At 45.5% G+C, this 17,678-nt stretch overlaps 2 protein-coding genes across 3 annotated transcripts in view; one reads left to right on the top strand and one right to left on the bottom strand.

Annotated features, from left to right (window-relative positions):
* The first annotated feature begins 2,758 nt into the window (after positions 1-2,758).
* Positions 2,759-12,922, top strand: LOC149347957 (uncharacterized). Of its 2 annotated transcripts, XM_089587791.1 has the most exons (5): positions 2,759-2,892; positions 4,355-4,493; positions 6,508-6,699; positions 7,544-7,672; positions 11,510-12,922. In XM_089587791.1, exons 1-5 carry the CDS (start codon positions 2,846-2,848, stop codon positions 11,735-11,737), a joined length of 735 nt encoding a protein of 244 aa, XP_089443917.1. In that variant the 5' UTR covers positions 2,759-2,845; the 3' UTR covers positions 11,738-12,922. The 2 variants fall into 2 exon arrangements, with proteins under 2 accessions (XP_089443917.1, XP_089443918.1); XM_089587792.1 differs by lacking the exon at positions 7,544-7,672.
* A 1,216-nt stretch (positions 12,923-14,138) lies between these two features.
* The window catches only part of LOC149347955 (lysosomal alpha-glucosidase-like), a 28,334-nt gene continuing 24,794 nt past the window's right edge, over positions 14,139-17,678 (bottom strand). Inside the window, exons 18-20 of the mRNA XM_089587793.1 lie at positions 16,832-16,881; positions 15,656-15,802; positions 14,139-14,422 (exon numbers count right to left, since the gene is read on the bottom strand). Of these exons, the coding sequence (XP_089443919.1) occupies positions 14,357-14,422; positions 15,656-15,802; positions 16,832-16,881 (263 nt within the window). The 3' untranslated portion in view covers positions 14,139-14,356. The remainder of the gene's footprint in view (positions 14,423-15,655; positions 15,803-16,831; positions 16,882-17,678) is intronic.

The following is a 17,678-nucleotide window of genomic DNA, read 5'->3' as shown; positions in this document are numbered from 1 at the left end:
ACAACAATAGGTTACAAAATTTCAATATTCAAAATTTTTGTCCAATAATGGTGGATATGCTTTATCGCTTTAATAGATGGCTTGCTGCACTTTTCTTTCTTATTTCGGAAACGTGGCCGTAAGTCACACACATTCCTTTCTCTACAAAAGTTATCCTTTTCTTTTTTTCAGCAACGGAACCCTTCTGAGGGACTACGCTACTCCCGAGTTCAGGAGCAACCTTGATTTTACTTGGGGCAGGCAAATCTACCAGTACGGCATCCTGAGCATGAGGCCCCCTGGTACCAGAAGACAAGATATCATCAACGCCCTGACGATCCTGAAGGCAAGAACATTGGTGTTATAAATCCACCTAACTTAAGCTGAGGCTTTTCTTATTAGCACATGGCTTCTTGAATAATCAGAGAGGATATAACGAATTCCTTGACCATCCTCAAGGCCATGGCTGTGGTGGCTCAGTAACTGCGGTGCCCTGGAGGCCGTGTGTTCGAATACCAGCCATGACGGGCTCACTTTTCTCGAAGCTAAATGAAAAAAAGTGCGAGCACACTTTGGCAACTAAAGTGTCGAGAGGCGAAAGCCGAGGACACTATGCCGTGACGACTTCCGGTGGATGTGATGGCACACCGTTCCCGTGGCTATATCGATACCCGAATTATACATATTTCGGGGATCTTAAGTGTTAATTACGCTTAATTACACATTTTTTATCTAATTTGACACAAATCCGACGTCTTTCCGACCATTCTGTGACAATTTTCACTAAGCCATGACGACTTCCGGTGGATGTAACGTCACACCGTTCCCGTGGCTATGCCGACTTCCGCGTTATTTAGACGCAATTTAGATATTTTGCCTATAATTAATTAACTGATTAATCTACAGTCATCAAACGTGGCTTCTAGGTTCATTTTTCGCTCCTTATTCTGCAGCAACCATTGGTTTTCTTCTATCTCTTTTAGTTCCCGAGTTAAACGCGTGTGACACGCTTTGTTAACGGACGACAGTATGAGCCATTAAAGGCTTTGGCCTTGAAAAACGCCTAGCTGCTGTGTGGTCTCAGTGTGCTGTAAAATGTCCCGTGTGCTCGAAATAATATCGGTGCTTCTCGTCAGCTTCGGGACGTTACACTCTACATATGATACTACTTCTGCTTTCTTATCAGTTATCTTTAAGAGATAATCTCGAGTTAATCAAACCGCAACTTGAAAAAAAATCCCCTAAGCTCCATGGTTTCGTTGACGGTTGGTTTTCGTCATGTGTGTCATAACGAGCAGCTCTTTTGCCTTCCCTCGTTCGCTCAATACCATCTTAAAGGTCAATTTGTGATCCCTTTAGCCATTAGTACTCAAGCGTGGCTTCATATATATGTTAGCATGATGCCTGTACGGCCCAACCAGGGAGCTATCCTTGAGGCAAATATCCAGTCTGGCCGCTTAGATTATTTTGTGCGGCGTATTGTAAGTATAGCACAAAACAGGACAGAGACATGTGGAAGACAGGACAAGTACAAGTGCTCCTAGCCCTCCCGACTTCATCATGTCCTTGTTTTCTTTTACGCAACAGATTTTAAAGCTCGAGACAAGCGCACTGCGTCTTGAGTCACCCGTGCCCAACGGAGGAGGCTTCCTTCGAAAAGAACATGCTTAGAAAGCAAGCCCTTCTTTTCTAAGCACGCGGTTGTGTATGCCGCCTCCCTAATGGTTTTACACACCCGGTAAATCAGCGCTTCTTTCCCAAACTTGTGACTTTCTGGCACGGGAAAAGATATCCCTCACGCCCCGATCATTCTCGGGGCAAAGGCGTCATGAGACACGTCTGCGTTATTGGCATCACTGCTTCTTAGGTGGTGATGGTGTATGGAGTTTAACGTCCCAGAGCGACTGCGGCTATGAGGAACGCCGTAGTGGAGGGCACCGGATAACTTCGACCACCTGGGGTTGTTTAACGTGTACTGACATCGCACAGTACACTGGCCTAAAGCATTTCGCCTCCATCGAAACGTGACCGCCGCGTCCGGGATCGAACCCGCGTCTTTCAGGTCAGCAGCCGAGCACCGCAACCCTCAGCCACCACTGTTTTTTAAATCAGGCCGCCGCGGTGGCTCAGTGGTTATGGTGCTCGACTGCTAACCCGAAAGACGCGGGTTCGATCCCGGCCGCGGCGGCTAGAATTTCTTTGGAGGAGAAATTCTAGAGGCCCGTGCACTGTGCGATGTCAGTGCACGTTAAAGAACGCGAGGTGGTCGAGATTATCCGGAGCCCTCCACTACGGCGTCTCTCATAGCCTTAGTCGCTTTGGGGCGTTGAACTCCATTGAAGAAGTAAAACGTCTCCTAAATTGGTTCGCCACGCTGTCTTGCACGAAAAAGCGAACTCCTAATCGACTTCTATTTCACTGCTTCACATCACTGGCAGTGCTGCAGCCGCTAAAAACATTGGCCTCACATCCTTACCCATTCGCGCTTTTAGTTCAACTCGTTAATTCTTCTCCATTAAATAAACGAAGTCGGAATTTGATTCCACTTCTCAGAACACAGTAAGGAAGGCATGTCTGCGTACCAGGTTTAAACTCGCATACGCAATCCGCGTTACAAACAAGAGATTTGCATAGGAAGTATACATTTTCGCGAATGAAATCTTGGAAAACTCGTGCAGAAAATCTAGACCACTACTAGCACGCTTCCTGCGAGTGACCTGATGCTGCAGTTTCACACGATGCTTGAACCTTGTCCAGTTATAAAGCGTTTTCCTCTCTTGGCCGCTGTTGTGTCGTGCAGGACATCGACGAGTACTGGCAGGGGAAGCCGAACTACACTGTCATTCAACCCTCCTCGGCTATAGGCATGTTGGTGCACGAGCGACAGTGGATGGAAGTGCGGCAGCAGCTGCTGTGAGTGATCACGTGACTGCTATATACTTGCCAATTGCATGTGGTGTTAGCGTCCGACTTCGAGGTCGATAGGCCATTCGAGACCGATAGGTCATTCTGCAATACACCACCCGAGCCGTACTTAGCGGCACTGGTGCCACAGTTACTCGCTATAAGAGATAAATAATACAAACAGTACGTTTCAGGGAAGAATAAGGAATTGTCAAAAATAGGCTATTTTTGGGGTAGAAATCTGACTTTTTCGGCATAGTATTACCACTATTGGCGGACACCGGAAAGCCGGTGAATCGTATTAAGCAGTGAGCTGGTTAACTAATTTGTAATAATTTACTTTTTAACTAGTAGAGTTGGGCGCAAGATTTGTAGCCGGTCGTTAGTAATAACTATATCAGTTTATAGAATCTCGAAAGCCTGATTACCCTCGGCGCTGTTTCCCGACAAAATTTGGCTGCACCATGCGGAAATACGTGCGTTTTTGAAAGTATGCAATTAAAGCAACCCTATCGCTGCCCGTAAGTAGCCGAAAAAGCCAAATTTTGTCGAGCCACAGCGCCAAGGATAATGCCGTATTCGAAATTATAAACTGACTTGGCGATTACTAACGACCGGCTACAAATCTCCAATTGCAACTAGACGCCTAACTCTACTAGATAAAAAGTTAATTATTAATAATTAGTTAACTAGCTCACTACTGAAAACGATCACCTCGGTTTCTGGCGTCCTACTAACACTGGTAATACTACGCTGAAAAAGCCATAATCTTACCTAAAAAAGAAAACAATTTTTAACAATTACTTAGTCTTCCCTGGAACACCCTGTATACTATCTCTCAAACCGCCTTCTCACTGGTTTCAAAGCCAGCCCGACCGGCCCGTTCCTACCAATGAAGCGCTTTCCAACTATCTCGTGCTATCCTCTCTTACTGGCTAGACTTCATGCAGGATCCATATGGGGGGGGGGGGAGGACAAATTTTGGCTACATCGCGCCAAAATACATGCGTTTCGAGACGCTTTCAGGTAAAGCAGCCCATCCAGTGAACTAAGTTATCGAAATAGCTAAATTTTGTTGGGCTACAGCGCCCAAAATATCTGTTTTCAAAATTATAAAACGGATATGGATGTTACTTACGGTGGGCTACACGCTTCTCGATAATTAAGGAGCCTAACAGTGTTAGTTAAAAGTTTACTCTTGAATATTAGTTAACAAGCCTGCTAGTTAGCGCGTGTTAGCTGTATTCTGGCGAACTAAACCGCTGACTATGATATGCTGAAAAAGCGCTCTTGCCTATTTTTTATTACTGTGGAAAGTCTTAGGTGAAGCACCCTGTATACTTCCTGAAAGCTGTGTGTGAGGGCGCTGAAATCATACAAGGCATACTATTTACTTTCGAGCGCTGTTTTGTTCTGCCTTTGTAAACCGGGCCACCGACGCTAAGCCTAACTGTCGGCTCTTCTTCCGCAGCAACTTTTACTCGCCCCACATATTCATAGCCATAAGCCACCTCCTGTTTCAAGACCACGACCGGCCGGATTGCGTCATAATGCCGCCGTCCATATACAACTTCCCGGCTCGCGTGACGTCACGCTACTTCCACTCCGTGGTAAGTCCTCTGACAAGTATCCCCGTCAGATCGCGTGTACGTCATGATGCAGATCTTCATGACACGGCCTGTTGAATAAGCGTACCATTTCTGCAGGCCAAGTTCCATTGGAAGTGATATTGTCACCACTTAGAGAAACGTGTTGTAATATGGGCTTCCTGAGGAACTTTCAATGTTCATTGGATTGTGTTAATCGGCTTGCTGCTCCACAGCGCCAATAGTTCCCAAGTTTCACGCGATATTCTTAAGGTTGGTGGTGACGTTTATGTACACCCCCCGTTAAAACTATATAGCCCAAGTGGTTTGCTTGCGAGGCCTTCAGCGTGCCTGGTTATTCATACTAAGCGACCGTAATCTCTCCAACGATAAAATGCTTCGAGTGCTCAATCCTCCCAAGCTTTGAATCGCTAGATATTATAGGAACCCCCGCTAATCACTTTAGAAGTGAACCCCTTGGGCTGTATACTTTTGACGGGGGCTGTACATATCTTTTTCATCACATGTTTGCTTACAATTAGTTCCTTAAAAGGAAGTTGCATGCCTTCAAAGGCATGAAGAACTGTAGCACAGATAATGACAGAAGATTAAAGAACTCTGAGACCGAGGGCTACAAAAATTTATTCGTTCATCGTAGAATGCACCTTTATTGTAGCACTGAAACTTAAGAAATGTTTTTTTTTTATTAACGCTGACAAACCTAAATTTTCATTAAAGTCTGAAGAACGTATTATAGCGCACTGTACGCCGCTATATACACCGCACACTGCCTTGGTCACTTCGAATTGAAAATTATTGTGCCGTAACTGCCTGTATATTAGGGAATAAGTTGTAGAAAATTATGAGAGATTTCTTCGACCAAATGTTTCCTCTTATAAAAAGTTTGAAACACCAGTCACAGGGTTTCATTTTCAGCCGAGTAAGCCGTTATTTTCTATGAGGAGAAAAAACTGTCGTCCTAGCCTCTCAAGAACCCTTGGTGTATAAGGGTGACACAGAGCTCCATTGATAGTTCAAAAGGAGACTTTGTGCTTGGAGGACTTTTTGCTAAGGTTGCACACATTATATTTTTGGTGGGCGCACTTCAGCGTCGGTGCTTTATGGCTATGTGCACATCAATAAAGACTACCGATGCCTTTGAAAGCGTACACTGCATACATGGCCTTGTGGGTAGATTCTTCATGTCACACAGGCGAACTGGCAAGAATGGGATGGCGAGGAATACGAAGCAGTATTTTGAGGATGAGGAAAACTGCGGTCTTGACACATACTTTTCTCTAATCATTTCTCCCGTTTCTTTATTATTTTTTTACTTAAATTTCATCTTTAATTATTCTGATTTATTACCCAAAGCAATACCATTAGCTTTGCACCAGTTTACCCTCTTCTTTTGGCTCTCCGCATTCAACCCTGGCTTATCCCTCGTCGTGGGTATGTGCCATGTCACACCACTCAGGCAACAGCGACAACAACTTTGTCAAATCCCCTTCTGTGGGTATGTGCCGTTGCACCAGAGGCCAACAACAACAATATCAAAGCCTCTATGGGTACTCATAAGGCGCGCATTTCTGCAGCAGCGGCATGCAGCCTGTGCCTTCAGTATCTGTAAGGCTGATCCTGAAGACGGCGCAAAAGGGGCAAGAACAAGGAAGGCCCTTTCCCCTATGAAAGTTTCCGCACCGACCCTGTCATTGTATGTGCGAACCAGTCACGAGTGGTAACATTCAGTTTAAAGCTGAAGGTCACTCTCTTAAAAATTCAAGTTCTCTTCGGCCTTCTGCATCCATTGTGGGGCCGCATACTCAAGTCTTAGTTGGCGGCTGTCCCGTTGCTTTCTTGTGCCGTCGTTGTTCCTGTCCCTTTTACGCCGTTTTCAAGATCAACCCTATAGCTATGAACAATCTAGCCCAAAACAAAGTATACTTCTTCAGTATCTGAACTTTTGTTTTCTTCCTGGCGCGGACTGAAATGAACCTTGCACAATTCTGGCGTTCTCATTGCTCTGCTCCCGTCGCAGAATGAGTCAGCGACGCTGATGAAGCTCCTCTGGGATAGCGGCGTGTTCTCGACGCTCTCCATCTCGTTCACGATGAAGGCGCGCTGGTATAAACCCCGGACCCCGGACCCGAACGTCACCACCATCGGGAACTACGGCCTGTACAACCCATGCACGGACCCGGGCATTGACCCGGACATAAGCCCTGGAGATGTGAGTGTCTGCGGCTCGCTGTGCTTTGCAGAGATCCCGAGCGCTTAGGAACTAACTGTCATCCTCAGATAGGGAAGAGGGAGAGGCAGGAAGAGAGGGACACAGGCAGAGCTTCGAGCGTCGATGAGCCGACGCGGACGGTTGACAGGTTCCAGTACGCTAAGCAAACAAGCTGCACTGAGAAGTGGGTCGGGACCCTAGCGGGTCGGCCACACTTTGAGCATGAGAGTCAAGTTTCTGACTCCTGTGTGTCTGGGACCATAACCAAGCCCCTCAGCCACCTTTGAGGCTCTCTTCACATCTGCTACGTACACAAAATGCACACACATTCAATGCGCACCCACTGAATAGACGCCGCCAGTGCTTCTTTAACGAGTCCTCAGACAATGATGGACGGTACAGAGGGGGATGGTTATTCCTGCTATGGTGCCAGGCTGACCTCTCTCGAGTCTGTTCCAAGCACAATATTCTTTGTTGACGCCCCTTCTCTCGCCACATTTAACCGATAATATTTTTCAATATATAATTTATTTTATGCCTCTACCTACCCCTTTTGTAATACCCCCAAAAGTTGCGGTCTTTAAGGTAATAAGGTAATGCAATGCGGTGCAATGTAATGTGATAGCGAATGTTGCTTCTCTCCCTGTCTTGCAGTTTCTTATATGAAATTGTAAACGTGAAAAATAGCATTATAATGGAGCGCGCACTTAGTCACGTCACGTGTAATGGGACCGCTGCTCTTGGTGCGGCAAAATGCGAACACTTGCCACGTCACAGAATGTATTTGCAGGCGATGCTGTGCTTTCGATGCATTTAAATTTATTTCGATTTTTCACTTTCGCAGGCGTGCAACGTTTCCGTCGTCTTGAGACAAAATTCCTATTACGATCCAAACAACAGAGTGAGGATCTCTTTCGACAAGACGCTCGGCCGCACGCTTGTGTTTGACCCCATTCCAGGATTGAGAGAAAAGGTAGGACTAAACTGCTGAGCAGAAAGGGCAGAGCAGACGCCAGGACGGACGCTAATTTGTTATATTTTGGCCCTTCGTTTCTTGTGTTCTATTTTTGCCGGAATTGGGGTAAGGAGGCGGGCAAAATCGGGCTGCAGTTTTTGAGCTGAAATTCAGATGCAAATCAGATTATTCAGAAAAAAATCCTGATTTTGTGTTTATTTCCGTCATTTTTAGCAGTATACCATAGTCTGCTATAACAGTTCGCTTTTCTGTTAGACAGAAAATGCTCTATTTTCTGCTCTTTATTTCGCAAACCGCATATAACTCATGCGTTCTCGCACGATGCGGTTTTAAAAGAAATAAAAAGAAAAGCGTGAAGATTTTTTTTTGCAATAACGAGAAATTTTATCTCTGGAATAGCTGCATATGCCAAATAAACATGCCGCTTCAGTTTTCCCAGCAGATTGCACAGTAGGCCACAGCGCCACCGCTCGGTCAAAATAATTTAGCTATGATTCACTGAAATGCATGGCGGCGCAATAACAACGGCACAACAAAAAGAAAACACATGCGCAGTTCGATTGGAACTAATATTCCGGTCATTCTGTGCAGGTTTTATGACCCGCTTCGTGTGGTGACCTATAGTGGAGCTCGACTCCACCGCAGCGCTGGCTTAGTCTCAGAGCATCCGACTTGCTTGCAGGAGGTGCTGGGTTCGATCCCCATTGGTTGCCCACTGGTTTCCCAATGGGTACTATCAGCGTCAAATGAAATGCGAACAAAACAACTGGAACGCGAGCACAAAAAATCAAGCATATTAGAGGCTGGAGATGAAATACAGGCGTGGGCTATTACATTTTAGAAGAGCGGGCTTATCGGCTTCGATGGGAAAATCAACTGTTCATGTATTTTGCCTCCCTAGTATAATATCTGCGAGTTGTATTGTTCGCGTTTCAATTGGCTTGTTCGCGTTTCAATTGACGCTGATAGTACAAACTTTATCCCGGCCTGGTGCTCGGTTTTTCTGGGGTTAAATGCTTGGAAAAATCCTTTAGCCATTCTCTCTTTTGCGTGCTCTGTGCGCTGGAGTCACATGTTGGCACTTTATGCGACTGAGATGAGGAAGTGTTCGGGATGTCTGACATTCCTGACCCTCTGCAGCCTTCTTGACTTGATACAGTTGAAAGCCTTGGAGGTATGATTCGGGAAACATTTTGTCACACCATTCTTAAACCCACCCATGTGTCATTGGCTCGTTTCACGATCTTTCAGTGGATGCGCGGTTGGTGAGCAGTTTGTAGCCCTAGCAGATGCCAACGCACTTGTAAAGAAAACCGAGTATATGTAAATGCAGACTGGCATTTGAGCGCGAGTGTGTGTCAGGTCTAGGGGGCACATGAACGTTTAGAACGAAGCCAGCAATTTTATCCTTTTACATTAAAATCCTGCCCATCACAATTCAGAACAAAATCAAGAAACTTCCTACAAACCTCATCCACTTACCACAAAAGTAAGACTGATTACACCGGCCTGAAGTCCGTCTAGCATAGCACTCTTTTTCCTTGGACGTTATGCCACCTTAGTCTTCTCAAGCCGGCGTGGCCGACAAGAACGCATTTTGCTGATGTTTACGGGGAATGTACCCAGGTAGCACCGCAACATTGCGATAATGTTACATTTTTGTTACGCTCAAATGTTATTTCAATGTCCTTAATGTCCTTTTTTTGTAACGCCTTTGTAATGTTACATATAAATGTTCAAATAACGTTCCCCAAACATTCATGAAACATGTAAACAACATAAATAGAACTTTCTCGAAAATGGTGAAGCAGCGCCGCACAAGCATGCAGGCCTGCCAGTGGTGACGGCACACAACTTACAACACTTTGCAAGAACCAACAACAAGAGCGACACCTTCTCCACTACACTACAGCACAGCAACTCGTATTCACTCACCTCCAAACGGATATCATGCCGCCGAGCTTATATACTCGCTACTGCGGGATGTCCCATGAGTGACAGTGGGGAATGGGTAATAACTAAAGTTTTGCGACAAAATAATGGGGCTCTTCATGTAATCTATGGCGAGTACTATCTAAGAGATGTGGTTACAAGGTACTGTTAGTGGAAAAACATCTTTACTCTAAGAACAGTGACAAAATGTCTGGAAATTCGTGCTCGAAATATATTTGCAATGTTGTTTTATGGTTGCGACTCTAACATTATAATAAAATTTAGAAGATTATATTAAAACAACGTTTGTTTAGAATGTGAAAGTAACGTTTCCTATATAACTTATAACGTTATATGTTAATTTTAATGTTGATGTAAAGTTACTATGCAACATGTAACATTACTCCAACTTAAATAACATTTTTATAACACTATTATAATGTTTGGTCCTACCTGGGTAGTTGTTATGATTTCCAGTGGTTTGCCAAGATATGTAGGGCCAGTGTTGTGCCGAGCATTTTTGAGCGCTGGAGCTCCTCAGTGATGACTGGCAAAGAACTGTTATATCTGAGGTCAGGCGTCACTTGTGCCAGAGCGATAAGACGTAACTAGTAAATAGAATATAAATATAAGTTAACGCACTCGCCGAATTAACTTATGTAGTATCCCAACTGTTATCTCTAACTGCGGAAGGCTGAATTTTACCGCCTTAGAGGAACACATTTAAATTGACTGAGGAAAAACTGAAGTTGGCCTGTATAGGCACATACATCACCGCATGGCCACACCGGCCTTTTTCGCTCGCAGACTGGGATCTCTGAGGCTAAGCTATACAGCCATTCACTTCGGAATGGTGACTTCGGAGTTCTTCTTTCTCTTCAGGCCACTAATCTGAATCGAGAGACGCGAAAGTATTTAAACGTAATTTTCTCAACATTAAAGGCACTTTTTTCAACCTGGAAAAACTGGCACATCTACATAGCCCACTGCAGGACAAAGGCTTCTGCCATTCGAGATTTGCCGGTTCCAATATACAGCAGAACTTTTTGTCGTTTGGACGTTACGACAGATTTTTCTGTTGTGTTGCGAAGTTGTCTGTTGTGGTGACAGAACTGGCTATGTCGTTACGACACGAGAGTGCTCAATACTACAGAAAATACTGTTGTTATTGGAAGAATTTCTGTTAGTAGATACTAAAATACTACTGCAAAATCTGTTGTTACAACAGAAAATTTTATTATGACATGAGGCTGCTAAATACTACCAAGGGCGTCTGCAGAACTTTTTCCAGGGGGGTGCACCCGATGGCCGGGTATGGGGGAGACGGTAGGTTAGCACCTAAAAGGAACTATTTGTGGTCTAAACTGTGCACATGAAACAAAAATTAGAAGCAGCAAATTAGTGCTAGGCTTGGAGAATAAACATTGCAATTTATTAATGAACAAAGAATTTGAACTCTGTAAGCAAAATCCGATAACTTAATATCACCCAAGCGTGCTGATCAAGCTGTGTAGTTGTTTTCTAGTAGTGCATAAATAGGATCCGTAATTCCAGGAGGGAAGGGGGTGGGGGGCAACCGCTTTTCTTGCCCCCCTTCCGGACGCCCATGAATACTACAGAAAATCCTGTTGTTACTACAAGAATTTCTGTTGTCAGGACCCAGAATGCTGCAGGAAAACCTGCCTTTAGAAGATAAAATTTTCTGTTTGTTTTTTCGATATGGATGACCATGACAAAGCGCGGTTCTTCTTAAGCACAAAACTTTACACATCAAAGCTCACTTAGTGGTATTACGCAAGTATAGGAAGTACAGTACTAATATGGTTTTGAATGTAAACGATTGCCACGATTGCTCATTACAGCGGTGTGCGCCTGCGTTTCTTTTTGTTTTTCGGGCGACAGATTTGCGCCGCGAAGCTGAGCTTCGTACCCGTCAACTTCACCATCGCCGTGTACGACATCGAGTTCGACGTCTGGAAGAACACCCTCTTCAGAGGTAGCAAGCAATGCACCGCGTTCGGCATCCACAACATCAGCACTAGGGTGACGTTCCTGGAGAAGATTCGAGGCTTCCTCAACAAGAGCTACGTGACGGCCCCCGACATACAAGACTGCCTGACGTATACATAACCGCCCCCCCCCCCCCCATTGCAACTCTGTCACGCAACGTTTTCGATTCACGAGCACGAAACTATACGTTAATTTTTCTACCAGTGCCAGATATCTTCATGGAATTGACAGGCACCCCTTATTAATTTATAGTTATAATTTTTGATCACAAATGTATTGTGAAAGTGATCTGACCCAAGCCGCAAGCAGGTTGGAGCATTTCCTGAAAAGCAACCCTTTCAGAAAGCGCCTCTGAGGACTGTGTCAAGCCAGGCTTGGTTCTACCGGGACCTGCCCGCTTCGTACAAACCAATCAGTGTAACTGAGGGTGAAAGACCCACAGGTGTACTGACTTTAAACTTTTATGTGCCCGAATTCATCCGTCGTGGGCAACGTATAGATTTGTAACGAATTTCGTTTATAACTTTCTGCTATAAAAAGCCTATTTACGATGTCTTAAATATCTATAAAATTCTTATGAGACGGCGAACTGCCAAATACCCTGGACATATGTCGCTGCTGGTGGTATGGCTCTTTCACGTCAGCTTCGTCCTAGCGAACGTACCGTGGAATTCGTGCCTTCGTAGTACGAGGACTGGAATAGCAACACCCAAGAGACATGTGCAACGCGATAATAACGTCGCAGCTTTATGACCTCCACTCACAACGAAGAAAAGGACAATCAATTCATGAGTCCTTAGATAGCACCGGACCATAGGCAGTGCATTAGGCTTGATGCGAGGTGCCATTGCATTAAAGTTATTCTACCTTTTTCTTCATCACGGTTCAGTTCGCAAAATCGCTTCCGCTTGCCTGCAGCCTGTTCTAATGCTGCTAGAGATTTCTAATTTGTGATATCTATTCAGACATCCATGCCGCATGAGGAATAGTGATGACGTTGTAGAATCTGGCGCAACGAATGGATGTCACTGTAGGATGGCAAGCATTGATTGATTTCTTACCCTCTTATAACACCTTCCCTTTTTTTTTCTTTGAAAATAATGCGCACCTTCGATGTGGCGGCTTTATCTGCAGTTCGATTATTTCTGAGCCTAATCGTTTTACTTTCGTCGGCGTTCTTTGAAGTTGTTTCTTTATCGCATTCGCTTCACTAGTCTTCACTTGTCTCAATTTGTTCATAATTGTTAAGACTTCAGCGTCCATGGTGTCCTCTAAGTTTTTTATAATAAAATAATTTGCTGTGCGCGCTCGTGTTTTTACCCCTCAGTCTTCAGAATTTTTTTTTTTACAAGAGCTTGAATGTTTGACATTTTCGGAACAATCATTGCATCGACTTTTGAATGTGCCCCTTTCCGAAATTCTCGTGGGCACTCAATCCTTCACCTCAAAGATCGTACTGCCACCAGTTTTTAGTTCGTCCGCCTAATTATTAATTTCTGCAAATTTTCGGCTACAGCAAACTTTTATTTAAAAGCCCCTTTCCCCATCCTCACGCCGCCTACCTGCTTCATATAGTCACATTTTTTAGTTTTGTCATCTAATGTACGGATGCGTTCGCATTGCTTGTTATCGGTGAACCAAAGAGCATCACGGTAATGCTGATTAGGCCGGCTTCAAATCTGTTATTTATATCCCGATATTCTTTCTCCCCTGGCCTTAACTTTATGGCCACCACCAATTTTTCACACAGTCAATTCCCAAATTCTACTCTTCGCTTCTTGATCATGCCCGCAAGAAGCTGTAAGCAGCCACTACTGTACCATCCCTTCATCTCATCAGCTCGTCCTCGGAACCATTATCCTGCAGACACGTTTTGAGCATTTGACTGCGGACTTTCCCGACAATATATGCGCGAAAGTGATAGTTCAGTGACACCCTTTTTTCAAGTTGTAATGGCCCCTTTTTTATTGTGTTCCTTCTTTGTCGCTTAGCTGAGCGGCGCATTTATTTCCTCTTGGCCTTTTTGTCCCCTCATACTTTAATCCCCGCTTTTCTTGATTTGTTCATTTGCTTTCCCACACTCCTCTAAGACCATGCCGCTAGTGTATTCTAGTGTATAGAAATTTAAAAAAAATAAAGAAAGCTGGTCACTGGTATTACCTCCGAGCAAGTCTCAAAAGAGAGTTCTATAAAAAGTGGTGCATTGTGCGTGTTTGTGAAGCACAACAAGAAAGCCTTCCTGCTAGGTGCACTTTGTTTTGAAAGCGTCAAGTTCAGGTGCCGGGATTCGAGATGGGGCGCGACTTCAGTTGTATCACACATAGAAACTGTTGCTGAGTGTCTGAAACGAAAGCCCACAGATCGTGGGATAAAAATACTGGCCGCGACGTCCGCGTTTCGAAGGATGCAAGATGCACTGCAATTTCCGTTACTTTTTCGTGATATCTTCTAGTCTATAGACGGGTTCAAAAGTCTCTGACTCCTCTTCAAGTTCCCAATTAACTGTACTGCTCTGCATTCGAGTGCCACCTGACGATGCAGTGCACCGGTGTAGTGCTGGCCTATGTGGCTAAGACAAAGCGATAACAACTACCGCTGTAAAAAGGACACAGCGCGTGCATTCGAGCTTTAGACAGTGGGCTTAACCATAACACAAGCCACCAGCTAGACTGCACTTGCACACCGCAGCCGGTTTATTGCAGCCGCCATGACACAACAGGGGCAGCTGGAGCAGCTCTCTCAGTGGGTCCAAGTAAGCACGAACGGCTTGGTGAGCTGGTAGTGGAGGCTCGAGACCTTCATGAACTGCGAGGAGAGGAAAATGAAGTCAGACGCCGTCACAAGCTTTCAGGAAGACATTGTGGGAGAACAAAGGGGCGACAAAGAGGAATGAAATGAAATAATGAACAACAAGAGAGAAGGAAAGTAAAGAGAGCAGGTAAGAAAGAACCGTAGAAGATCAAAAATGGAAAGAAAAAATTCCACCTTAAGGGTATGGCGCGGAAGGGTAAAGATTGTTTGTTTGTTTGTTTGTTTTATGGGGTTTAACGTCCCAAAGCGACTAAGGCTATGAGAGACGCCGTAGTGGGGGGATCCGGAAATTTCGACCACCTGGGGTTCTTTAACGTGCACTGACATCGCACAGTACACGGGCCTCTAGAATTTCTCCTCCAAAGAAATTCAACCGCCGCGGCCGGGATCGAACCCGCGTCTTTCGGGTCAGCAGCCGAGCACCATAACCACTGAGCCACCGCGAAAGGGTAAAGAGGTAATTGCCATATATGCAGCAGGTCATTCTGTACTTTACATTAACAGATGCATTGATATCCTCATACCACTTCTGGAGCAGTGGCGCAGCGGTTAAGCGATGCGTCACTGCCCTGCAATGGCAGGCGCTCCCAGCGGTGGGCCTTGTGAGGCCCGTGGGTTGCTCTTCCCAAGCGGCCAATCATTAATTTAACTGCCGTCTGCCACAGTGGACAGTTTTCTCACTATCCAGTGGGCAGTTTGTGATGACGACACAAGGTCACGTGACCTTCGTGGCCCACCTGCCTCCTAGGTTGCTTTCTGGAGACCACCTGCCATAGTCATGCTCGTGATTTTTTTGCGAAAGCAATACTACTTTCACTTTCACCTCCTCGCGTGGCGAGGGCGCGGTAGCTACCATTGACCTTTAGCTTGACCTCTGCTATGACGTCATACCATCTGCCGCAAAAACCAGGAACCCAACTTTGGATTGGAGTGGATTGGATTGGATTGTATAACCGATGCATCACCACAAGTCTAACCACAAGCTCCACCACCAGCTACACTACCAGCTGAACCATGGCGTAGCTACGGATATTGCTTTCGCAATTACCGGGCTTAACTAAGCTAAGCCACAGCCATTTTTTTGCTCGCAACACCGACAAAGCCGACGCCAGATTTTCTGGGCAACGGGGTCTTTACCTCTATGACGTTAATAAACCAACAGGATGTCAAGAAACGAGAATTGCGGAAATGGAATTGCAATTTCGCTTCTCTAGCGGACGTGCTTACCTGCCCTGCCGGGTTGTAGGTGAAGTTGGTGGGCTGCTTGTTGAAGTGGACGTCCCGGGGCTTGTCGGTCACTCCGTACACCGTGACCGCGTTCAGCAGCATGATGCTGTCGTAGCCGCAGTGGACGCACATGCTGGACACCGTGTTCTGGGTATTGCCGGTACACCAGCGCGATATTTTTTTCATGAAGTCACCGAGAATAAACATGAAGTCACCGAGAATTAACCGCGAAAACACAATTGGCGTTCTTCATTTTGGGAGCGTGAGTATAACACCTCCAAAATCTCTTTGCAAGCATTGCAATCCTCCACTTTCTTGCTGAAAACTTTGCAATTTTTCGTTGTCTATACAGTTAATCACTTATTCGGGCTTACAATCTAAAAATCATATTCGCAATCCGACTGGAAAACCAGTAAAATTTCAGCTCGAAAATCATATGCCACAGCCATGGCTATTAACTGTGGGCGTAGTGGACCAAGAAATCTGGGAGCCAATTTTTTTTTTATGCGAAGCATATTAACGTAGGTTTCGGGCCTTCGCGCGACGCCCGGCGGTGGCCACCATTGACCTTGAAGTGAGATCACATGATGTGACGTCACGTGATGACGTCACACCGGCTGCAGATGGGGCCTCATATCGCGCCATCGGACGTCGCCCGGCGGAGGCCTCCACGCTTCGGTTCGCGCCGTCGCGCGCGACGCGGTGGCGGCGCCACCATCGCTGCATCACGTGATATGTGACGTCACGCCAGGGATGAAGCGGCGCGCGCCCGCCGTCGCGTCAGTCTCTGTGCCCGCAACCGCGCCAGCGTCTTTGCGCCGGGCGTGTATGCGGTCAAGATGCCTCCAAATGCTCAAAGACAATACAGAATAAGTGACGTGCAAACCAAGAGTCATGCATTTACGGACCATAAGAGTGTGTTTGTCGGGCTGCAAAGAATAAAGTACGACGATTAACCTAAAACCACGTCTCCGTTACTTAGCCCCATCCACACTGAGGCAGCTGCTTAACATGCTTCGCATCCACTGGGCTTAACCTTGATAAGCCTCCAATTTTTTCTGTTTCATCCTTAGACAGACCACACAAAGAAAAATTCTAATGCCCGACCTTAGTGAGCTCGAGGGGCAGTAAGGCGCACTGAGGCACTCGTAGTACGTGGCGACAGCGGACACTCACTTTGACAGCGACGAACTTGATCAGGCTGTACTCGCCTTTTTCGTACGACCCTGCCGAGAGACAAAAGGTCAGGCTACCATTAGCACCCACATTGGAATCACCAGCCCAGTGTGAGTTCGCTGCAGATATGATCCCTGCTTGTTCTAGATATGTTATCCGATGTATCCTCAGCGGTGCAAAATCTCTGCGAATGATATTCAGTTCCTCCTGGTGAATCCTATTACACCTTTCATTCTGTTTTGTTTATCTTGGTATCTATTGCAGCACAATGAAAGAACATCAGTTGCCTCTTCTAAGCATAAAATTTCATGTCCGTGTCCAGCTATCATCTCTTTGGGACTAAGATCTAGAAAGCTGAGGACAGTATAAATAAACTGGCTTTTGGAAATATTACCAGGCAAATTAGGGAAGGCAAATATGATAACGGTGCCGTAACAGAGTGAAACATGAAAAAAGCTATACGAATAAGCTTTCTTGCATTGGTCCTGTTTGGTAAGCTTTAATTTTCTTGGAGAAACTCAAGGTTGCAAGAAGACGATGTGTACAAGATAGGATAGGGAGAATTAGACAAGACCAAGTAGAAATTATTGTTCACACTGTCGAAGCTTTCCCAGGAAGTGAAGCAGAGCCTGTATTAGCCAATAGGATCACTGTTGCTGTGCCTCTTATAGCTTACTTGTAAGCCACCTCCAAAGAGAGCGACAGTTTTTTCCAAGTGAACAGAAAAGAAGTATTGTAGCGTTAAACACGCATGCCGTGCGCAACTAGTGGTCGTTACCTTACAAAAACTAAATTTGTCCTTTGAGTCTGAGTACTCAAGTCACTCAATCCAGTTCCAAATTTCGCT

The sequence above is a fragment of the Amblyomma mixtum genome, chromosome 4 (assembly GCF_055824585.1).
Source record: "Amblyomma mixtum isolate Tamu chromosome 4, ASM5582458v1, whole genome shotgun sequence".
In the NCBI taxonomy this organism is placed as follows: domain Eukaryota; kingdom Metazoa; phylum Arthropoda; class Arachnida; order Ixodida; family Ixodidae; genus Amblyomma; species Amblyomma mixtum.
The sequence above is the reverse complement of the archived record's forward strand: the minus strand, read 5'-3'. Positions and strand labels throughout refer to the sequence as shown.